Here is a 24,943-nt window from a genome sequence, read left to right on the forward strand (position 1 = left end):
AGAGGACCCATGGTAATGCATACTGTGAGTTAAACAGATGAAGCTTTTGTGATATGAACAAGAGATTGGGGTCGCAGTTCTCAAGAATGATCTATTATAATAATCACTGCATACCCAAATTAAGAAAGCACACAATGATCACGAAGCCCAGGAAGCAGAGCTCAATGAATTATGCACGAACTGCAAATTATTTCAAAGGCTGGAGGCCTACTGATTACTGCCCTAGAACTAGATCAGAATTAGAGAAGATGGATTACTTGCATTACTTTGAGGCAGATTGCTGTCTATTTCTTCTGGAAAGTCAGTCTGAGTTGCAGAAGTAATAGTGCTCCTTGGAATGGCAGCAGCATTATTATTATTTGTAGTATTGACCTGAACTTGGTTGATTTCCTTTATGACTTGTTCATAGGAGGGTGGGAGCTAGAAAATAAAGAATGAAAACTTCAGAAATCTATGGGCAATGACCACGGCGTTAAAAGTCTCACTGTGAAACCTTTGAATTTAATTTTAAGAAGAAAATGCAAAGAGGTACCATGGTATTTATTTACCTCAGCAGGAACCAAATCATTTGGCCTCCAAGGCCCTGCTGCAGGGGTCGGGGGAAACCCCAGTCCTGGTGGTGGGGCTCCTGGAAACCACGAGGCTGGCCTCAGTGGCTCTGCTGCCACAATAGTGATCTCTGGGCGCCTGGAAGATGAAGCCACAGTGAGGTTCTCAGGCAAAGTAAATTATCGCTGTCTACCCACCTCTGTTGAGAGACTCATAGGAAAAACCATCTTCCAAAAAAGTAGTAAGAATTACCGGGGACTCAGAAATGGCCTTTCTGGTCTGGGTGGTCTCATTGTATACCCAGGCAGGCAAATGACTATCATCTTCCATGAATCTCAAAAGCTTAGATAAGTAGGCGGAGTGCATTTCCTCCTGCCTTAGTTGACAGGATGGGGCTAATTAAGACTCTTCAATCTCTATTCCATAGCTAGTGTATAGCACAAATGCATGGTAGGAAAACACACTGATCAGTGGAGTTGTTTTTCTGTTATCGTAAAGCATATACTGAAATGAGAGTTACTATGTGAAAAGTTTCCTTGTGCTCACTCTTGTCCTAACTTGAAGTTATCTTTAGATTTTGGTAGGCATCTATGTACCTATGTCTGGTCAGTTTTGTACATGATCTGATTATTTGCCTGTAATAGTTGGGTTGTAGCGAGTTAGGCAAATCTTTTTTTTTCTCTTACTATGATTCTACATTTTAAAAAAATTATTATTTTTATTTTATGTGTATTAGTGTATTGCCTGCATGTATGTGAGTGTATCCCTGTCGTGTGCAATGCCGCGAGGTCAGAAGAAGGCATCAGATTCCCCTGGAACTGGAGTTAAGGATGGTTCATGGCCGCCATGTGGGTGCTGGGACTCGAACTTAGGTCCTCTGCAAGGCAGTCAGTGCTCTTAACCGCTGAGCCATCTCTCCATCTGTCCTAGTTTGTCTCTCCATTGCTATGACAAAACACTTTGACCAATACCAACTTGGGGAGGAAAGGGTTTATTTAGCTTACATATCCCAGGTCACAGTTCATCCAGGAGCCCAAGGTAGGAACTCAGGGCAGGAACCTGGAGGCAGGAGCTGGAGCACAGGCCATGGAGGAATGCTGCTTACTGGCTTGCTCCCCTGGCCCATGCTCAGCCTACTTTATGTAACACAGGCCCCCCTGCCCAGGGGTGGCACCACCCACAGTGGGCTGGGTCCTCCCACATCACTCAACAATCAAGAAGGTGCCCCATAGACATGGCCACAGGCCATGAAGGAAATTCCCCAATTGAGGCTCCCTCAACCCAGGTGTGTCAAGTTGACACTAAAGCTATTGAGCACACCAGCCCTGATTCTACGTTTTTAAGTTTAAATTTTATTTTCAACCTAATTTCCTAGTGAATACCAACTATATGACTCTGAGAAAGTCAGTCAACTTCTGTGAACTTGTTTCTTGTAAGTAGGGACAATGATACCTGTCTTGCCTCTCTCTATCACTCTATGAAAAGAATAAAAAAAATGCTTTATCAAAGTTGTGCATATGTACACAGTCTCATGCCAGTGTGTGAGGCAGGATAACCTTATCATTGATTAAATTTGTTTTTTTTAAATCACTGATTAAATTTGAACTGCATTCCCTGAAACCTCTGCTGATAGCCTTTCTAACTAAATGTGTTACCTGTTAATACATGTTAAGCACTAGAAATATACATTGATCCTTATGATAACTTTGTGAATTAACTGTGATCAGCACCATTTTATTTTTTAATATTTTGTTTATTATTTTTATTTTATGTATATGAGTATACTGCATGTATGTATGAAAGTGCACCCATGTCATGCAATGCCCATGGAGGTCAGAAGAGGGTGTTGGATTTCCCAGAACTGGAGTTATGGATAGTTTTTAGCCACCATGTGGGTGCTGGAAACTGAACCTGGGTTCTCTGCAGGAGCAGCTGGTGCCCTTAACCTCTGAGTCATGTCTCCAGCCCCAATATCATTTTAATAATGGGATCCATAGACGCTAAAGAGGTTAAGTACCCCATTCAAAGTCATATGGTAGGAAAATTCTGAAGCCAGGATTTGAACTTGATTCTGTTTCATCTAAAGTTGATCTGTTGGGAGTGAGTAGCTCTCACCTATAATCCCAGCACTCAGGAGGATTGCTGAAAGTTTAAGGCTTGCTAGGGCTACATGTTGAGTTCCAGGCCAGCCTGGGCTACAGAGTGAGACTCTATCTCACCCCCCTCCAAATCCTTGGTTCTTTATTATTCTGTACTATATTGTATGAAAGTCAAAACCAGGGTTGATGACATATGAAACTTTATCCATCCATTACCTACCTGTCCATCCTTCCATCCATTCTACATCCATCCATCTGTCCATTAGTCCTCTCTTCTATCTGTCCATCTGCTCTCTAGTCTCTGTTCTCCTTCCCTCTTTCTAACCAGCTCTCTACCATTTATCCATCCAGGCATCTGTCTAGCCCATCTGCCTCTCTTCCTTTTTTATCCTTCTAACTAATTTTCTACCTTACCTTCTGTTCATACACCTAGGCAACATTTACTAAGTACTTGTGAGCTACAAAGCATTTCTTTGAAATAATTATAATACTGTTTTACATATAATAGCTGTTTAATAAACATTTCAAAATTGAATTCAGCAAATAAAGTCAAAAGAATCTTTTAAGGACTGTGCCACTTCTCTAAAGCAAAATCTTCATCTTTGAAACTTACGGATTAATTCAGAGGTATACTGATGAGGCAGAACTGAGTAACACTGCTTATGAAGGTGAACTATTTCATTTTCCAGCTGATAATACATTTCGATTTGTCATAAGAATATATGCCTTCCATCATAAATATAACCATACCTCCGATCCCGATGAAGTTCACTTTGAATACAGGTCCGGGAGGCTATGAAAGAAAATAAACTAGTATAGCACAATATCAGTACATCCAATAAAGACTTAAATTTTTATAGAATACACAATTGGAAATAAACTAACATACAGGACATAAATAGAATGTATAAATTTTAATCCTCTAAGTAGAAAAATAAATCAAAATAATCTGTGATAGCAGTTAATTAGAATTATATATTTGAATAGCAGGAGAAAATATAGATTTCAAATATTGTCTAAAGCATTTTCCGTGGTTCTGAAAATCACAATGTGAAGAAACAAGAGAGAAGAGATGTAGATAGAAATCTCATGGTCTTGAGATGATGACATGAAATAACAATGGGTAGAAGAGCATTCTAAATATTTGATCAACATGGCTGTCTATTACAATAGCTCAAAATTTTCTTGTAGAGGATGTAGAACTGATACATTTTTCATCTATTTTCTAACTTTTCTGACCTTTACAAGCATTAGATGGTTTTATTAATTAAGAAATGACAAATATAAAAGGTTCTCAAATCACACACAGTCATGTTTATAACACACATTATGTGTAAAGTATTTACTTTTTCCTCAAGTCTCAAGCTAAAAAAATTCATGGCTGTTGGGCATGGTGGCACATGCCTTCAATCCCAGCATTCAGGAGGCAGAGGCAGGAGGATCTCTGTGGGTTCAAGGTCAGCCTGGGTCTACACAGTGAGTTCTAGGCTAGGCAGGGCTATATGAGACCCTGTCTAAAAAAGAAAAAAACTCCATGCTTAAATATATAAAGCAAACCAGTTCAGTCAGACAATATGGAAAATGTCACATATGGAGGTCAGTTTATATATAACAGAATCTCTATTATATATTATATAACAGAATATCTATTTTCAAGAAGTGCATTCTAAAGATCCCTTTGTAGGGAAAGCTTCAAATATTCTACTATAAAAATTTATGCATGAGGAGAATCTGCTTGAGATACAAACTATTTTTTAATATTTACTTTTATTTTTGAATTATATGTATGTAGGAGGGCATGTGCACATGAGTATAGGTACCCTTGGAGTTACAGATGGTGGGCCACCTGATGTGGGTACTAGATACTGAACCTGTGTCCTCTGCAAGAGCAGTATATGCTCTTAACTGCTGAGAGCCATCTCTCCAGCTCCGAGATATAAACTATTTGAACCAGTTGCTTTCACCCTGTCTCCACATTCTCCTTCTTCCAATGTTTCTGATTTGAACAAAATGAAAGTATGCATCTTTTTTTTTTCCATCTTCCTATTATTTTCTACTTTTTTTCTGGCCCAAGGCTGCCAGAGCTAAGGGAGATACAGGTGAGGTGGGAGTGAAATTTAGACTAGGATTAGAGCTGGGACAGCTGAACTTGTACTGGGCTGGCAAAGCGAACCGCAAGTATGAAACTCAAATCCATGCATGGATCTTGAGTTACAAGATGATGCTCACAGCATCAACTGGTTCTACTGACTGTGTTTATATCAGAGCCAAACCACACTGAGGTCCGTTTGTTTATTCCATAGAAGAGGTTAGAGCTCGGTATATTGCGTCTGATTGGTAAGCAGTTTCATTGAGTCAGAAGCTCACCCGCGTGTGTTAAAATCACATCACCACCATCGTCACTAAAGCTGGAATCAGACACAGCACTTTTACAGGTCTTCACCTTACTGCGTAAACATACCTCTTCCACGGGGCATTTTGCTGTGTACTATTCATGAGTGCTAAGGGAGAAAAAGAAGGGGTTACAGAAGAGGAAGGGGAGAAGAAAAGAGTGAACCAGTTGCCAATGCTCTATAAGGAATTCAGAAACAAGACTGTCTTGCCATGTCAATTTTTCATGTAATAGAGATTATCTCTACTTTCAAAGAGTATATTCTAACGATTCCCTTGAGGGTAAAAATGTTAAAATTTTCTGCACATGTAAATGGAAAAGAAGAGTTGATGAATCATAGTTTCAGAGGCTAAAGAAATAAGTTGGTGCAAAGATTTGTCTTTACAGACTAGATCATTCACACTTAACCACAGTCCAAAATTCTGCCTGTAGTTTTATCTACAGTGAAAAAAAAAAATCTAAAAACCATTTGGCAAACTCAATTTGCTACTTCAATAGGGATCAATTTTGAAGATGCATAGCACTTAAAAGTTAATTTAATAGTCAATTTACATTCTTTTAAATGAGTGGCTTTTAATTTGATTCTACTATTTTATACCAGAGGTTGTGAGTTAGAACTCCCCCCACCTCCAGCCTCTGACAGTTGAGTGCTGGGGAGGGAGGAGAGGCGTCTTAGCTGCCTATGGCATTTCCTCTACAGCCTCTGACATGTGCTGTTTCCCTCTTCCTCTGATTGTCCCTGTTTACTCCTCTTCAATAACATCACATCCCTTTTTTCCTTACAAAACAACCATCATTTTCTCCCACTGTTGAAACACCAGGTTTCATGGCGTCTCACAGTCTTCTTGCTAATTTCTAAACTATCTACTCATAGATGTCACTTTTGTTTTCCCAGATTAGACAGATCTAATGTGGCTGATGCCAGAAGAATGGAATTTATCACTGATGTCCATATACGCACAGACAAGTATGCCAAACTTCACTTCCCTGCTGTGAAATTTTGGGTTGATGCCACAGAATCAAGGCAGTATCAGCTACGTATATCCTATCATTATACAGAATTATTTTGAAACATTCTTACTTTAAATGGTTAAATTCTAAGCACAAAACAGGTTGTATATAAAGAATTAAGATGTAGATTTGTAATGTTACCATCGATATGGAATCTTCTAATTTCCAGCAGTATCAAAAGCTTGGACAGACCTCTAGTGACTGTCCTCAAACCATAAGGAGATAGATGCAGAGGTTAAGTGAAACAGCCCAAGGTCACATGGCAATGAGGGGCATGTCATAGAACCACCTTATTGGTGAAAGTCACAATAATAATAATAATAATAATAATAATAATAATAATAATAATAATAAAGCTGTGACCACATTTGTGGGAAGGGTGTGAGTAGATGCATTTGACATATATAACAAGTGTATCCACAGAGTGGAAACAGAGGCTTTCAAGTCCAGAAGCTGAGGGCCATACGCCAGCTCACCTTGTGAAGTCATTTCTCCTCCTTGGACTCAGTGTTCCTCTAGCTGTTTATAACATTATTTACAGCCTTTTCTTAAAGGCTCTCTCCTCTCTCCTCTCCCCCCTCCCTCTCCCTCCCCCTCCCCTCCCCTCTCCTCTCCTCTCCTCTTCAGTCATTGCAGGGTTAGATGACTGAATCTGGGTTAGTAAAGCACACATTGTAAATGGCTAGCTAAGACAACATTATTTACAGCCTTTTCTTAAAGAATAGGCAAAAGGAGGATGGGGGAGTATCTTAGCTAAAGTTCTACTGCTGTGATGAAACACTGGCCAAAAGCAACTTAGGGAGAAAAGGGCTTATTTCACCTTATATCTCTCAGGTCAGAGTTGATCACAGAGTCAGGGAAGAACTCAGAGCAGCAACCTGGAGGCAGGAACTGAAGCACAGACTATGGAGGAGCACTGCTTCCTGGCTTGCTTCTCTGATCTGGGCTCAGCCTGCTTTCTTACACAACCTAGGACCACTTGCCCAGGTGTGGCACACAGTGGGCTGAGCCCTCCCATATCACTCAACAATCAGGAAAATGTCTCATATACGGGCCCACAGGCCAGTCCCTTAGAGTAAATTCCTCAATTGAAATTCCCTCTTCCCAAGTGTGTCGAGAAAAGGGATTGACATAATTATTCCTCATTTTGTGCTTACTCCAACAGGCATATTGGATCTGTTTGGCCCTTTTGTCGAACATCAGAACAAATACAAACAGATACTTCTGTAGTTTTTACAATGTGACTCGACACGTAGGAATTAAAGATGACTGGGACAGTTAGGAAACAATCTAGCGGCCAAGGTTTCCCTTTGCTTTGTCTCCTCCTCCTCCCCTCTGCAGGGCTGCGTGACCACCGTCCTCCTCTTTCATGCCCCTGTCATTTCCACAGTAATTGCTTCCTCATCGTGTACAAACATTTTCAAGTTTCTTCATTCTCAGCAACCCGTGAATCATTCTACTGATTCTCAAACAACTCTTTTGTTATCCCCCAATTTCCTAAAATTTCACAGCTTACCCAGCTGTCCCAACTCCACACATTCTGTTCATTGTTCAAGTACTTTACCGTAACCACTATCTCAGAAGTCTCCACTGCACTCCCAAGCACGGCACACAGTGACCTATCCTCAGCCACTCTGGCTTGGCTTTGCGGCTGTACTGCAACCTATCCATCCTTCCAAAATCTCCTTTGGTCTCTCACTGACAACTGCTTTCTGGTTTTTCTACTACTCCATTTTTTTTTGGCTTGTTTTACCCATTTCTCCCCAGCTGCCTTCTCTTCCTTACCCAGTCTGAAGCAAAATCCACCCTGGAGAACTTTTGGGAAGTCAGGTACAAAATAGGACTCCTAACCAAATCCTGCCATCCAAGGGAAGGGGAGGGGAGGGGAGGGGAAGGGCGGCCAGTACCTTCTTTCTCCTTCCCCTTCCCCACCTCCACAGGCTGGGCTTTAAGTGAGATGACCACACATCTTTTGCATTATTATCCCTTAAAGTGCACAGCTTGATCTCAGACATCACAACACTCTGTCCCTTGTCACCATCTCTCTTCTTGTACATTTTCTCTTAAATGTTTAGCTACTATAACCTTGACTACCTAAATTGTACCTCTAGCCAAGAACTTCTTGCCTAAATTCTGGGCCCTGACTTCCTATTTAAATTCTCTTCCTGCCCTTTATGTTTCAATACCACCAAGAGTTCCAAGATAAAAATCTATCATGAACTTTTCCATTTTAATATTTGAATTTCCTTCAATATACCCTGTAACATTTCTACATCTTTATAATTCGTCCCTTCATCCCCACCAAAACAAAACAAAGAAAGAAGCAGAATGGAGAAAGATGGCAGATTTTGTTTTACGTGTGTGTGTGTGTGTGTGTGTGTGTGTGTGTGTTTGTCTGTGTGCATGTGTGCCCTCAGAGGCCAGAGGAGGGTTGTCAGATCCCTTGAAGATGGAGTTACTGGTACTTGTGGGCAGTCTGGTGGGGCTCTGGGAACTGAACTCCAGACGTCTGAAAGAGCAGCAAGTGCTCTTAACTGCTGAGCCATATCCCCAGCTCTAAGACGGCATCTTTTTATAGATTTCCATCATAAACTTTTCACTGGAATGATTCAACTCCATGTTCTTCATGACCTGTGGATGTCTTAATTTCATACAAAACATTACAAATTACATTTCTTTTTAAAAAATATTTATTATAATTTTTATTTTATATGTATGAGTGTATTGCCTACATATATGTAAGTGCATTCGTGTCATGAAATGCCTGTGGAGGCAGATCCCCTGGAACTGGAGATAAGGATGGTTGTTAGCTGCCATGTGTGTGCTGGGAATTGAACTCGGGTTCTCTGCAAGAACAGCCAGTGCTCTTAATTGCTGAACCATCTCTCCAGCCCCATACAAATTACTCTAGCCAAGAGGTAAAGACAAAATATAAATGTGTAGTTTGGGGGGGGTCCCACTTGCAGCATTTCCATTTTTACATACAGAAGTAGGAGTTTGTCTTTATAGGCATTTGTATAGCTTTAAAAATATTTTAAGGAGAAGCTGGGTGTGGTGGTACATCCGTTTAATCCCAGGACTAGGGAGACAGATGCAGGAGGATTTCTGTTGAGTTCAAGTCCAGCCTGGTCTACACAGCAAGTTCCAGGCCAGCTGGGGCTACAGGGAGACCGTGTCTCAAAAAGACTGAAAAAAAAAGAAAAAAAAATGAACACCCCCCCCAATCAAACAAAAAAATATTGTAAGCAAATGAACCAAAAAGGACAGGGTTTAATTTTTTAATCTCAGCAGATATCTTTATAAAACTGTTACATAAAATTCTATCTTGATCATAGATACTACAGTTCTAGGTTCAATTAGTTTTTTTTTTTTTTTTTTTTTTTTCGGGAGGGGGGTTTCTGGAGACAGGGTTTCATGTAGCCCATGTTGGCTTCAAACTTGCTACATAGCTAAGGGTGACCTTGAATTCCTGGTCCTCCTGGTCCTCCTGTTTTTACCTCCCAAGGGCTGGGATTATAGGCATGTGCCACTATACCCAGCTCCAGGTTTTGTTTTTTGAGTTGCTTGATTCTATGAGGGAAAAGTATAATTCTGATCTATCAACAAATGACAGGTAAAAACCTAGCCGTTTGTCTGAAATGTTTTATTACCTCTTAGGAGAAGTTATACTTGTTGGGTCCTTTATAGATTCATCATATACAATATCTTGATGGGAATCTAAACCATCATTTAAAATTATTACAGGGAAATTAAAGAGAAGGAAAAAACAAACTTACATCTCTTGATTACTGCTCTAATGGATGACAAGGGTCCTTGGCTAGAAAAGGAAAGAAAGAACACGCATTACATTCAGCAGTCTTTTTGGAGAACAGTTTTTCACAATGGCAGGTCATTTGGGGGCATCAATATGGTGCTAAGCAGCAGGTAAGATACATTAGTTTCTGGCCTTTTTACAAAACAAAAATGAATGAAAAATTTAAATTGCCTTTTATAGTAAGATGTCTTATGAGAAAAGAGGGCACTGATGAAATAGAGTATGAATAAATTCTTGCCCTAAAATTGCTTTCATAGAAACCTACAAATTGCATCTCCCAGTGGAAATCTGGACACTCCTCCTGATGACATTATTACGTGGTGCACCAAGAACTTTGCACAGTTCTCCCACATCCTCAGAGCCGATCAAAATCCATCATCTGCATATCAGCTTGACCTAGGCAACAATTACTTCTTTAGATCAGACTTCAAAACATCATAGTCGAACGAAACAGTCTTCCACTTGCTCAAGTTCTGTTCAGTAGCTGAATGACTGTGGCTCTGCCTCTGACTTGTGACCCTGGAAAAGTCACGACCCCTTCCTTCTGCACCAGCTGCCTCACTGGTCAGGACACTTTAGCTACAAACACAAATTGCTTTTGGAACCATTTAGAAGGAAGAGGCAACCCTGAAGCTTAATGAGAGGATTTAGAGCAATGACAACAGAACTTCTTATTTATAATAGTCTTTATTCTTTCCAGAATGTTCCTTAAAAATTATACTTGCTTTTAAAACTTATGTTCTTAAAACCTATAGCCCAGAACCCACATGGCAGCTAACAACTGTCCGTAACTCCAGTCCCAGAGGATCTGACAGCCTCTTCTGACCTCCGCGGTCATTGCACGACATGGGTGTACTTACCTACATGCAGGCAATGCATGCATACACATAAAATAAAAGTAATAAAATTTTAAAAAAAGACAAAAACTATAGCCTGATTCTTATATAGGTACATTAAGATTTCAGAAAGACACACACAAAAAAATCAATTCATTTAAGGGAGGGAGTCTTTAAGAACATTCTTGCTGGGGCTGGAGAGATGGCTCAGTGGTTAAGAACACTGGCTGTTCTTGCAAAGACCCAGGTTTGAATCCCAGCACCCATATGGCAGGTAAAAACTGTCCATAACTCCAGTTCCAGGGGATCCAACAGCCTCTTCTGTCCTCCGCAGGCATTGCACAACACGGATGCACTTACCTACATGCAGGCAGCACACATATACACATTAAAATAAATAAATAAATAAAAAATTTAAAAAAGAAGAATATTCTTGCTAGCCCAGTGTGGTGGCACACGCTTTTAATCCCAGACCTCGAGAGGCAGAGGCAGGTGGATCTCTGTTCAGTTCGAGGCAAGCCTGGTCTACATAGTGAGTCCCAGGCCAGCTGGGACTATAGGGAGACCCTGTCTCAAAAAAAAAAAAAAAAAAGAATATTCTTGCTATGGTTTGAATATTTCCCACAAAGCATGTATTGGGTGCTTAGTCCACAGTGAACAGTGTTGACAGGATCTGGAGAAAGGTGATCAGGCCATCAGAGTCCTGCCCTCATGGTGTAGCACAGGAGAGGATTCCTTATGGAATACATGAGTTCAGCTCCTGCTTGCACATGTCACTTGCCAGTTGCTTTCTGTAAACAAGAAAGCCCTATTCAGACACCAGTCCTTCAATTTTTGACATTCAGGCCTCCAGCAGAATCAGGAGTCAATACATTTCTACTCATTAAAAGCTACCCAGTCTGTGGCATTCTGTTACAGCAACACAAAATGAACTAAGATGATACATTGTGTCAGACAGGAAGGTCAAGTTTTAGGAGCTCTGATACCATGAATCAAGAACTGCAATATAAGGAGAGCTGTTTCAGCATTATTGAGTTTTGGGAGAGTTCTTACAGGCCTTCTATAAAAGAACTACTTGAAAGAGAATTAATATAAGACAATATGGAAGAAGTAACTGCTCTATAAAGCAAATAGGTTGCAGCTTGCAGGAGAACATCTTGGTGAAAGAGGAAAAGATCTGCATGCTGGCTTTGTGTCCACTGACTCAGACCCAGTAATAAAGGAATCAACATGAGCACTCAGAACCAGGGCTTTGGTCAGCAAGACAGCTCAGTAGGTAAAGGGGCTTGTCACAAGCCTAGGGACTTCAGTTTGAGCCCCAGAAGCCACATGGTAGAAGGAGAGAATTGACTCTAGTATCCACATACACAGTGCCATGTGCACATGTGTGCATGCATGCTCACTCACATACACACTCACACACACACACACACACAAAGTAAATTATAAAAAATATTTATTATTTTTATTTTATGTGTATGCGTTTATTGCCTGCATGTATGACATGCACCTGTATCATGCAATGCCCGTGGAGGTCAGAAGAGGGTGTTGGATCCCCTAGAACTGGAGTTACAGACAGTTGTAAGCTGCCATGTGGTGCTGGGATCTGAACTAGGGTCTTCTGCAAGAACATTCAGTGTTCTTAAGCACTGAGCCATCTCTCCAGCCCCATAAATAAATATTTTTTTTTTAAAAAAGAACAAGGGCTGGAAGGTTAACATGTTATAGATGTGTCTAGGCAAAGAAGGGCTGTTTGAGTGTATCAGAAACTCTTGGCTCTCATCTGGGAATGGTGCTTATCAAAAACGCTCTTTGTTAGCATTGTGGCAGAGGGAGTATACTGATGAGGTGGAACCCAGGAAATGTTATGAGTTTAACTGTGTCTTCCTCCACAAAGATGTGTTGGAGAATTTGTTCCTGGTACTCAGCATGTTACTTATTTGGAAACAGGGCCATTAACAAATATAATTAGTTAAGAAAAAGTCATAGCAGGGTAGGATGGGCCCAATCCAGTCTGACTGGTTGCTTAAACAGCAGAGATATACGGGAGACACTTGATGACAAAGGCAAGGACTATAAATGCTGCCTGTGGGCAAACACTCCATAGGAGGCAGTTCTGGGAGACACTGCCAGGACTGTGGACACTGTAGGCTCGGCTCCTGACTGTGTGCTGCTGTGTATCACTGATGTAGCTATGGATGCACAAAGGGTGGTTTACAAGATGTTTGCTACCTCTGCCTTTCTGAAGAGTGAAGGCTACAGATCAAAGCACCTGTAGAGTCTTAAAAGAAATCCCATAGACGTCCTTTAACATATCAGGCTCATGTCTCAACTGGGGACCCTCAGGAAGGTCAAGCACTGCAGGACAGCAGCAGATGCAGCTATGTGACCACAGGACAGAGCAGGGTCAGCAGAGCCTGAGGGTTCAGAGTCTTTCAATTCACCATTCCTGTTACCTACATTTGCTAGTTGGTGTGACTGTGCAAACTGCTTAGCTTCCTTTTTCTCATTTCCTCACACATAAAAGCAGAGGAAACATAATAATCCTACATAAGGTTATGGTAAAGAATAAGAAGGAAAATCTACTTTTAAATCATTTTACACAGGGCCTGGAACAGAGTATGTGTTTGATAAACCCAAATTACTATTACCATCATTCATGTTTGATCATAATCTATAGAAATATCATAAAACATCTGTCAACACACATAACCGTTGGCACATTTCTACTTTGAGGTCTAATATCATCCAGACAGCAGGCCTAATGATTTGGTTTATGTTTTCGAATGTTTTATTTGCTTTTAGAGATATATTTTGGTCCCCTGTGGTTTCTGCTGTTCAGATAGGTAACACACACACACACACACACACACACACGCACACACACACTAACACATACACATACACTCACACTGACACACACACTGACACACACACTGACACGCACTCACACACTGACACACACACACACACACACACACACACACACACACACTCACACAATGATTTCATTTTGAACTTACAAGCTTCTGTCCTGGCTCTTGTGGACTTATTCCAGATCTTCTGCCTTATGTTTTTTGTCAGGCTCTCTTGTTCTGGGTGAGGAAGATAAAGCTCCTGCTGAAATGTAATAGCCACAGATCCTTCTAGAAAGGAAATGAAGGGCTGGCTAGAGAAGTGGCTTTCAGAAGTCAAGGGGGAGAATCAAATGTTAAGACGAAGGCCGAGCTGTCTCAGGCCTCACTGCGGGGGGCTATCTTCCCATAGATCTCTGGAGCTTCTGATTCTCTGATTCCAAGTCCTGTGCATCCTTTCTTCCCTTTCCCCCTCAGTGAGTCCCACTTAGGCTTTGCTGTATTACTCTACCAGTGCAGAGTACCAGTACTTGCATATGTAACCATAGCTGTCAGGAAGGTGGTTATTTTATTTTTTAAATTATATTTTAAGAGTTTCTTAAATTTCTAATGATGAGATTTCAGCGATAGAAACGATGGTAATAATAACTTTTACATTTATGTACAAATCACACAATCCATCTTACAAAGGATGAAACTGAGGGCCGGAGGTTAGGGGGAGTCACAAAGATGGTTAAGTAGCAGACCTAGACATGAATTCATTAGAGACCGACAGCACTCTAGAATTCTATAATTTAGGCTCAGGTTGATGGGTAAAAGTTTAAAGATGTTCCTCAGCCATGAACTTGACCACCAAAATTCTTCCTTAGACTCTCATGTCAGACTTGGCAGATGCAGAAGAAAACTACAAGTCATGATGTAAGATATTTTGTGTTGAAAATGACAATAAGGTAAATTACAATGGTGATTCTTAATCTCACTGAAGAAAATCCAGCTTCTATTTTAGACCATGTCTTACTTATGATAATAAAAGTTTTTTTGTGTGTGTATTTTTTGTTTTTTTGAGACAGGGTCTCCTGGTAGCCCCAGCTGGCCTGAAACTTTCTATGTAGACCAGGTTGGCCTCAATCTCACATAGATCCACCAGCCTCTACCTCCTAAGTGTTGAGATTAAGAGCATGTATGTACCACCACATTCCCAGCTCAAACTATTTTTCAGAATCTCTCGCTCTCTCTCTTTTTTTTTTTTTTTTTTTTGGCCTTTTTGAGACAGGGTCTCTGTGGTGGTTTGAATGGAAATGTCCCCCATAGGCTCCAAGTGTTTGGACATTTTGTCCCCAGATGATGGCGCTGTTTTGGGAGGTTTTAGAAGGTGTGGCTATCCTGAAAGTTTGAAGCCAACCTCAAACATAGTGACATCTAGTCTAGCTTGGGCTATATACAGTCCCTAGCTAAAAAACAAAACAAAACAAAACAAAAAAAAACACCAACCTTTGATTTTCATAAGTAAGACATAGTCCAAAATAGTAGTAGAAAGTTCTGGAAGTGTCAGGAAGGTACCCCAGAAGCCTGGTATATTTTATTTACACGTACACTTATTCATTTATGGAGTGCTCATTATAGACTTAGCTCTGCACCATAAATCTGATGACACCAACACAAACAATAAACAGTTCTTGCCCTCCAGATCTATGCAAGGGCTTGGGAGATGGCTCAGTTGGTAAAGTGCTTGCCATACAAGTAAGGACCTGAATTAGATCCCCAGAACCCTTGTTTAAAAAAAAAAAAAAAAAAGCATGTAATCTGAGTACTGGTAAGGCAGGAAAAGGAGATCTCTGGGGCTTACTGGCCAGCTGATGTATTCAAATAAATGAGTTCCAAGTCCAGTGGGAGACCTGGTCCCAAAATACAAGGTGGACAGCAATGGAGGAAGACACCAGACACCAACCTCTAGGTGTGCATCAATTTCCTCAGAGATAAAAAGACATCTTAGAAGGAAGCTCAGGAAACAACAGGATATTAAAAGGGAGGTAAACAACATGGAAGCAAACAACTTAAAAGTCTCCAGGAAATCCCTGAAACTGACCAGGTTCACTAGGGCCCCTCCCTCCCCTAGCATATATAAGCCCTGAGGACTGCTGGGAGACATTCTTAGACAAGCTGAGTTCCCTAGAAAAAGCAGAGACCAGCTAAGTTGTGTGGAAGGGGCTCAGAAAAACTGAGCTGCCTGGAAAGGACACTCTCTAACCTGTTGAGCTGCCCACAAGCTGGTCATTGAGCTCCAGGTTTCCTGATTTCAGGAGCTGTCACCTATGCTGGGGTGTTGTTGTACAAGTCAGGTGCCATCCTCCCAAGCTCAGCTGGGCCTCCTTGCCAAAGATCATCACAGCTGGGCCTGTTGACTGCTGATGCCCTTGCATAAAAAGAGGGGCAGGGAAAGCCACAGGACCCTTATCCGAGCATCCAGCCACGTCTTCCACCTGTGGTGGGCAATTCAGCCCTAATTACACAAGGCCTAGGGGAAGGGCTAGAGTATATAGACTAGGGAAGCTTAAGGGAAGGGGCTTCATTATGGGGCTTTGGGTAAGCCATCATCCATGCTTGGCTGAAGACTTTCCAGTGTGGCCTGGGGAGTGGGAGGCACTCACACTCCTGTAACTCCTTCTCACTGCTTTGTAAGTTAAGTGTATGCATGTATTGCCTGCATGTAGGTAAGTGCACCCATGTCATGCAATGCCTGTGGAGGTCAGCACCCGCATGGCAGCTAACAACTGTCCCTAACTCCAGTTCCAGGGGATCTGATGCCCTCTTCAGCCCTCCATTGGCATTGCATGACACGGGTGCACTTACATACATGCAGTCAATAATACACTCACACATAAGATAAAAATTATATAGACAATTTTTTGGGGGGTGTCCTTTTTGAGATAGGGTCTCCCTATAGCTGTCCTGGAACTCTATGTAGACCAGGCTGGCCTTGAACTCACAGAGATCCACCTGCCTCTGCCTCCTGAGTGCTGGGTAAAGGCGTGCACCACCACACCTAGCTAAATAAACTGTTTTTTTTAAATAAAAATTTTAAGAATAAAATTGCTTACCATGCATCCCTGTTCAGCATGGAAGAAGCCAGAGTGGTCTGCATCCCTATTCCCTATTGGCAATTTGGGTAACCCTTTCAGAGGATGGCATGATAAGAACAGGAGGTAGAAACTGGTTAAGCAGTTAGGGTAAAGTGACCCCAAAGAAATGGAGCCAGGTTATTGGCTAAAAGCCAAAATGTCCTTGAGCCTGCTAGCAACATACTCTGTTCCAAAGGCCAAAAATGTCAAAAGTATTTGGGAGCTTGTATCTAACCCTTAAAAGATTTTAGGGTTACCTCTTCAGATGGGGGGAATGTTGGAGGGGAGGGAGTGGGCATGGATTTGATCAAAATACTTTATATGCATGTATGAAATTCTCAATAGTTTTTGTAAAAGTTAAAAATAAAACATATGTGGTTGAAATTTTGTTTTGTTTTTGAGATAGGACCTCATGTAACCTAGGCCTCATCTTCACTATGTAGCTGAGGATAACTTTATTTCTGATCCTCCTGCCTCCGTCTCTGAAATGCTGGGATTGCAGACCTGTAACACCACAATGGTTTATTTGGTGCTGGAGATTGAACTCAGGCCCTCCTGTAAGCACTCATGTAAGCTACATCCTCAGCCCAACGCTGAAAATTTCAGAGCTATCCTGTCAACACCAGCTGGCCTCAACCCTAGTTTTGAAAATTCAAATATTTTACATTCCAGTTGGAATTGCTACTTTCCACTTAACAATTCCGAGTCTCACAATGCACGCTTCCCATGTACCTAATCTCTCAGGCAGTGGAAGCAGAAACAAGGAGAACCAAGCAAAGCTTTTGTGCTGTCTTTGTCCCCGCTGTCCACACAGACCTGTATTCATTTAAGGTCATCCGTCCCAGGATGTTTTCCACAAAGTGGCCATAGTGATCGTGGCTCTGTAGATTTAGTTTCAGATGGCTGTAAGTCTATTAAGAAGAAATTCTGCAAAAAGTTCAAAGATCACAGAAGAGGCTTTCAAGTGTTATTTTTAACTACGGAACATTTAAAATTAGAATATGTTGCTCTATCTTTCCTAATTCTTTTAATTTTTTTCATGCGTGTCTTGATTGCCTCAATTAGATCACAAGTTTCTCAAGGAGAAATAAAATGGCTTCTACTCATTTTCACAGTGCATCATGGTGAAACTGCATCATGTGCTCACTGAACTAATGTGAACTCAATCCCACTCATGGCAGAAAGATGGAATTTAGATTACACCAATGATTCTCACAACTCACTTAGCAAATCCACAGGAATAATTTTGCTGCTGGCTTTGTCCTGTTGGTCTCAATTCCCAGTTATGTACTGTTATATGTTATGTACTTGCACAATGTGTCTAATGTTTAAAAAACCAGGAATTATGGGGGCTAGAGAGATGGCTCAGTGGTTAAGAGCACTGGCTGCTCTTGCAGAGGACCTGGGTTCAATTCCTAGTACCCATATAGCAGTTAACAACCATTCATAACTCCAGTTCCAGGGGATCTGATGCCTTCTTCTGATCTCCTTGAGCATTGTATGATATAGACGCACTTACAAACATGCAGGCAATACATGTATAAACACATAAAATAAAAATAATAAATAAAAGTATTTAATAAAAAACCCTAAAAAAACAGGAATTATTCACTAGGTTTGACAGTGCATGCCTGTAATCCCAGAAGAAGGTAAGAGGGTGGTGGGTTCAAGGCCAGTCTGGTCTGGGCTACACAGTGAGACCTTAACTCCAAAACTCAGTGACTTTGGGATGCAGCTCAGTGGTAGAGCACTTGCCTAGCCTGGGGTCATTAACAGTACTGGAAAAAATAAAAAAGGTATTTTTTCATATAAAACACTACCTTGATGAGCACCTGATGCCCACTGGATGACAGTCCCTCTACTAATGGTAGATGGAAAACTGGCACTGTTAGCTTTATTATAAGATGGTGCTTTAAGACTCCAATGCTTAATTTGGCAACAGACACAGTAACTTCAGTTTACAATGTTTCAAGAATAATTATTCAAGTTTCTTTCTTTTTTTTTTTTTTTAACCGTATACTATCTTTGAAGCCTGTCTCCTTGTAAGTTAGGACTCTAGCAGTTCCCAAAGAACAGGGGACAAACTTTTCACTGATGTACTGCTAATTTCAAATCATGTGGAATATATAGTAACACACACTGATATTGGATAAAATGTATCTCAGCCAGGCTGGCTATATGATGGGGAACAGGCAGGCTTGGTTTGCAAAGAAATATGTGGCATAATGTCAAGTCAGCACCTGAGCAAGGTGGCATTTATTGCAACGTGTAGTATGATATCTAACCTCCTTAAATGTGAGCCCGGAAAGGCCAGGAACTATGACGCTGACGTAGAATTGTGTTCAGCAAACACACATTGAATGAACTAAGGAATTGAGTAACCAGAATAAATCTTTTCTGGGGTACGACCTTTCCTCCACAGCTAACCTAAACTGATCTAAAGAAAGTTTATATAGAAAACCTAAAAAGAGGAGCTGGAGAGATGGCTCAGTGGTTAAGAACACTGACTGTTCTTGCAGAAGACCCAGGTTTGAATCCCAGCACCCGCAAGGCAGCTAACAACTGTCTGCAACTCCAGTTCCAGGGGATCCGACAGCCTCTTCTGTCTTCCATGGGCATTGCATGATACGGGTGCACTTACCTACATGCAGGCAATACACACATACACATTAAAAAAAGAAAAGAAAAGAAAACCTAAAAAGAAGGTAGAAGACATAACTCTGTGGTAGAAAACTGAGTTCCAGCCCCAGTGCCAGAAAAGGAAAAAGAAAACTTAAAAACACAAAAGGTCTAAAATCTAATCCTCTTCTTTTTAGATATGTAGCAGTACAGTGGAATTATATTTTATGATAAAGAGTGTTCATAAAAGGCATAAAAAGAATAGCACAGTTTTGAAAAGGTGTTTATTACCCTAGGGAAAAGTAAGAAAAATATTAGACAAATATATGGCTGTCTCAGTTGGGGTATCCACAAAATGGACTGCTTTTTCAAACTTTTGTCTTGTCTTATGATTTCTCTATTTTTTACCAAAAGCAAAATTTAATTTTCAACCAAGAAATGTACAGACATGCTATTCCAGGCATTATGTTAACTAAGTACTGGAGCAATGAACACAGTCCGTGCCTTACAAGGCCGCCCTCTAGTGAGACATTTGCAGATAGGAGAGGACTTTATAACTTATATTTCTGTTTTCTTCAAAGCAGAACTTAGAACCCAGCTTAAAGCTTTCATCTAATTTTTAAATAAATTTTTAAGTATTTTTATTGTTTAGAATTTCATATAATGCATTTTGATCACATTTATTCCCTCCCCTAGAATCACCTGCCCCTCCCTAGCCACACAACTTGGTGTCCTTTTTTATTTTTCTTTAAAGCCCATTGAGTCCAGTTTGTGCTGCCCAAATACTCTTGGTGTGGGTTCACCCCTGGAGCGTACTTAGCCTACCAGTGTCTACACCCTTAAGAGAGTGGACTCTCCCTCTCCCAGCAGCTTTCAGTTGCCAACTACTCCCCAGGTAGGGGTGGGATTTCTTGACACCTCCCTCCTCCATGCTGGGATTATCTGGCTTGAGCTTGTGCAGATCTTGTGCATGCCGCACAACTGCTGTGTTTTTCATCTAATTTCTACTTTGCAGCTGAGTTTTTTGGGTTTTTTTGTATATTATTTCTCTTCTGTAAACTCTCAACCATATACATGTTGGAATGGTATTACATAAAAATCTTAAATTAAAAAAATAGCAAGCTTTCTAAAAATACAGTTTAAAAAGTCTTTTGACCTGCTGATAGTCCATGCAAAAAACGCATCATATATAAACAAACTTTATCAAAACAAACTCATCCAGTTACCCCCTATTTAACATCGACTTTAGAGGATCTGAGAAGAAGTTCTTTAAAAAAAGGAGAGAGAGAGAGAGAGAGAGAGAGAGAAACACTCTTTTGGACACTTCTTCATGAACTTTGGGAAAAACCTGGTACAAATTCCTGTGGCAGACTGGCAGGAGACACTGCCTAGCCAGAGAAATCAGGGCATTGGAAATTCAGAAGTCATGTGGACAGACTAAAGAACAAAAAATTAAAGACAGATGATTTGTACATTATAGTCTATATTTAGAGTCCTAACACCTGCAGAAGAAGAAACAAACACAAGTATACGAGCTCTGTCCATGGATGACAAATACTCTGTGAAAATAAGGATGACACTTTTCAGAACATACAGCTCCACCACTGCAAAGAAAGGTCTCCTTTACAGTGTTTTGTTTTTAAAACGAAACATAAACTAGATAGCACAATATAGTGGCCCTCAACAGAATAGGTAATCTAGTTTCTCCTGATCCTGTTAACACAGAAGACTTGAAAATGATGGAGTGGGCAAAGTGGTAATGATCTTATCTTCTATAATTATGAGGTAAACCCAGAGGTGTGCATACCTGTGATGGCTTTTAATCAACAAGATATAGGAGAACAGCTCTTAATTCTAACATTTCTAGTTAGAACTGCTACCTATCTTTTTACTTCTAGAGTTCATGAAGAAATCTAACACTTTTAAAATAACCTAAGAGAGATTAGCCCTATTCCTTTGGAGATACTGAAAATTAACTCATAGAAACCTATAGCAGAGGATGGGGAGGTGGCTCAGTGGTACAGTGCTTGCTGTGCAGGCAAGTATGAGGGCCAGGGTTCAGGTCCTCAGAACCTATGCAAATGCCTGGTGGGTGTGGCAATCTGCCTGTAATTCCAGTCCTTCAAAATGGACTGGATCCTCAGAGCAAGCTGCTAGCTGGACCAGCCATACTGGTGAGCTCTGGGTTCAAACTGAGTGAATCTGCTTCACCAGTAAGATGGAGAGTGATTGAGGAAGATCAACCTTCATATCAACCTTGGGCCTCCACAGGCATGTGTATCTGTGTGCACATACATCCTCCCACATATATGTGCTCACACTTATATGAACATGCATATACACACCCAAACATACCACACACACACACACACACACACACACACATACCACCGAAAAAAGACACAGGAAGGATGGAAGAAAAAGGGACTCTGTGCTGGTTGGTTTTTGTCAACTTGTCACAAAATAGAGTCATCTGGGAAGAGAGAACCTCAACTGGGAAATTTCCTCTATGGGATTGGTGTTGTGGGCATGTCTGTGAGGCATTTTCTTGATTATTGAAAATGTGGGCAGGTCTATCCCTGGGAAGGTGGTCCGGGGTTGTATAAGAAAGCAGGCTGAGTGGGGCTGGAGAGATGGCTAAGAGCACTGACTGCTCTTGAAGAGGACCCGGGTTCGATTCCCAGCACCCACATGGCAGCTACAAAGCATCCTTAACTCCAGTTCCAGGGGAATCTGACTCCAAAGCATTGCACAATACGGGCGCACTCACATACATACAGGCAATACACTCATACACATAAAATAAAAATAATAAATAAAATACATTTTAAAAAAAAGAAAAGAAAAAGAAAGCAGGCTGAGCACAGGCCAGAGGAGAAAGCCAGCAGGCAGAGTTTCTCTGGTCTGGCTTTAGTTCCTGTCTGACTTCCCTCAAAGATGGACTGCCTTTGCCTTTGCTGGAGTAAGACAAACCTTTTCCTCCCCAAGTCAGTTTTAATCAGTGTTTTTATCACAGCAACAGAAACCAAACTACAACCTGCTTTGCTTTGGTTTTTTGGCCAGTAAAAGTGGAAGGACTAATTTACTTAACGAATGTATTTGGCCCTCATTTGACATTATTCCTAACTCACTGTGAACCATTCAGTATTGAAATATAGAAAACAGACATCATAGGCCTCTGGTGTCTATTGAATACGTAGCAAAAAAAAATAATAAAGTAAAATCTAGAGTTTCAGAAGCAGCTGATATTTGGAATTGGGCTAGAAACAAATTATGTTCTGAAGGGACATGTGCACAAGCATATGAGTATTTGGAAAGAGGCCTTAACTCCATTATGTGATATTGTTTAAACAAGACCAGAGTCACCTCAATTAGCCAGTATGTTATTCTCTATAAAAAAATCCAACCTTACTACTAATAAAAAGCATTAAAAAAATTAATGAGTTTAACAGAAAAAACGGGGCAAAAGGCAAGAAACATGGTTTTGTTTCTCTATTTATAAGAATAAAAATAAAGCTGTTGCCAGGGACGAGAGTCTGATTTTTTAAATACCAAAACAAATACATATTTTAAGCACCTGAAACTGATCAAAATATTGATACTTCTAAAAACTTAGGAAGAAATTAGGTCTATTTGAAGGCTTTATGTGAAATAATGAGTCAAATACTTTATTTAAAAGTTTAAATTTAAGTATTAATTAAATGCATAAATTAAGTTGTTACATATCACTACAATAAGCAAGGCCTGGTGGCATATGCCTGTAATCCCAGTACTTAGAAGGAAGAGCCAGGAGTATCACTAGTTTGAGGCCAGCCTGGGCTACATAAGGAGGTCTCAAAACACCCTTTCCTCTACACAAAAGGACTACAGTATTTCCACAACAAAAGAACTTTGAAAAAAATCTTCTGTTGATTGATTGATTGATTTTTTTGTATGTGTGGGGGTGGAGTCTTGCCATTTTGACCCATCCTGTCTCGAATCATGAAATCCTCCTGTCTTCGCCGGCCCAAGTAGCTGGGACTAGAGGTGTGTCACTACCATGCTGAGCTTGAAAAAAAAGTCCTGGCCACTTGCTTCTTGGCTTTGTTCCAATTGAGCAAAGGCTTTGTTTTATTTATTTGTTTTAATTTATTTTTGGTTTGTTTGAGACAGGGTGTCATGTAGCCCAGGCTGGGCTTGAGTTCATTATATAGACAAGAATGCCCTTGAACTTCTGATCTTCCTGTCTCCAATACTAGGATTATAGGTGTAACCTATCACATCCCATTCTCAAGCGATGTGAGGAATCAGATCTAGGACTGGGCATGGTAGGCAAGCGCTCTGCCAACTGAGCTACATTTCCAGCTCCTATCAAAGGTTTAAAAATGGGCCTTTCACATTCTATAGGTCCCCCTTGCACTGCATTGCTTTTTTAAAAAAGATTTTATTCACTTTTATTTTATGTGTTTGAGTGTTTTTCCTTCCTGTAAGCGCCTGGAGCCCACAGGAGACAGAAGTGGGTGTCAGATCCCCTGGAAGTGGAGTTAAGAACTGGTGTTAGCTGTCATGTGGTGCTGAGAACCAAACCCCGGTCCTCTGCAAGAGCAGCCTGTGCTGTTAACTGCTGAGCAGCTCTCCAGCCCCTGCTTGACATTTCTTTTTTTCATCAAACATTCAGTGATATCTAAACTAGGATAAAACAGGATGAGGCAAGGTTGAGAAAATAGTAGTGAGACAGGACACATACGAACCAGCAAAAACAATCAACGTAGGTTTATATGATGGGGATCTCCAGAGGCCTTTATTTTACTATTAAAAGTGCATTTTTGAAAATGCATTGAATAAAGTCCTAGGAACAGGAGGGTCTTTCTTTCATTGGTGGCTCTGACCAACAGTGTAAATGAAATATGGAAAGAGTACATTCCTTCTAACCACACAAGGACTTGTTCTCACGTGGAATGGGAGCAGGAACTCTAGCAATGTGTAGGCACAAAAGTTTTATGCAAATATTTAGAAATGTCTCCATTACAAGAAACAGGACTATCAGCATGCCCACCAGCTAATGTCTATTCTTGCAAAGCCACTGGAAAAATCAAGAACACATTTGATAGCTAAAGGTCATTAAAGTCATTGAAAATTATGGCTACTGACGGCTGTATGAAATTACCCAAAAGGGAGAGTAAATGCCTAGACTTGAAAGTCCACAGGAAATCAAGCTTTAGGCTTTAAAAAATTATTTATTTATTAACCACATACTTAGAAGAAGCATTTCATTACAACAGCATTGACATATTCAATAACAACTTCCAGACCTAAGACACATCTCTTTCAAAATTGGCTGTAAATTTTTGGGTTTACAGTTGAGTTATTACAGTTATACAATACTGTACTCAGTATAAACCCTATAAGACATAAAATTAAAAGAGGTTTTAAACGTAAAAAAAAGATCTCCATTTCATTATGAAAATACACAGTTTCATACAGAAAAACTCATTTTTAATACAATTGACACTAAGATGCACATGTGTTTCTAATCTCTATATATCTGATTACTACTAGTCACAGTCAGTTACTTTCTGAGATCCTTGACACCTGAGCATGGATATGAAGTCATCAGGTACATTTCAGTGGCAATGTTTTTCATATCCACTAATTAACATATAGCAAATT

At 40.5% G+C, this 24,943-nt stretch overlaps 1 protein-coding gene across 7 annotated transcripts in view; it reads right to left on the reverse strand.

The window, feature by feature from the left end:
• The window catches only part of Sh3d19 (SH3 domain containing 19), a 197,262-nt gene that overhangs the window by 52,668 nt on the left and 119,651 nt on the right, over positions 1-24,943 (reverse strand). For 4 of the 7 annotated variants that reach the window (XM_029556738.1, XM_029556736.1, XM_017803536.2 and 1 more), the window contains exons 3-7: positions 9,828-9,868; positions 5,110-5,149; positions 3,399-3,441; positions 549-687; positions 258-420 (exon numbers count right to left, since the gene is read on the reverse strand). In XM_029556738.1, coding sequence (XP_029412598.1) covers positions 258-420; positions 549-687; positions 3,399-3,441; positions 5,110-5,125 — 361 coding nt within the window. In that variant the 5' untranslated portion in view covers positions 5,126-5,149; positions 9,828-9,868. The remainder of the gene's footprint in view (positions 1-257; positions 421-548; positions 688-3,398; positions 3,442-5,109; positions 5,150-9,827; positions 9,869-24,943) is intronic. The other 3 variants (XM_029556739.1, XM_008854253.3, XM_029556737.1) reach the window with 2 other exon arrangements.

The sequence above is a fragment of the Nannospalax galili genome, unplaced genomic scaffold, assembly GCF_000622305.1.
Source record: "Nannospalax galili isolate Female #2095 unplaced genomic scaffold, S.galili_v1.0 scaffold305, whole genome shotgun sequence".
In the NCBI taxonomy this organism is placed as follows: domain Eukaryota; kingdom Metazoa; phylum Chordata; class Mammalia; order Rodentia; family Spalacidae; genus Nannospalax; species Nannospalax galili.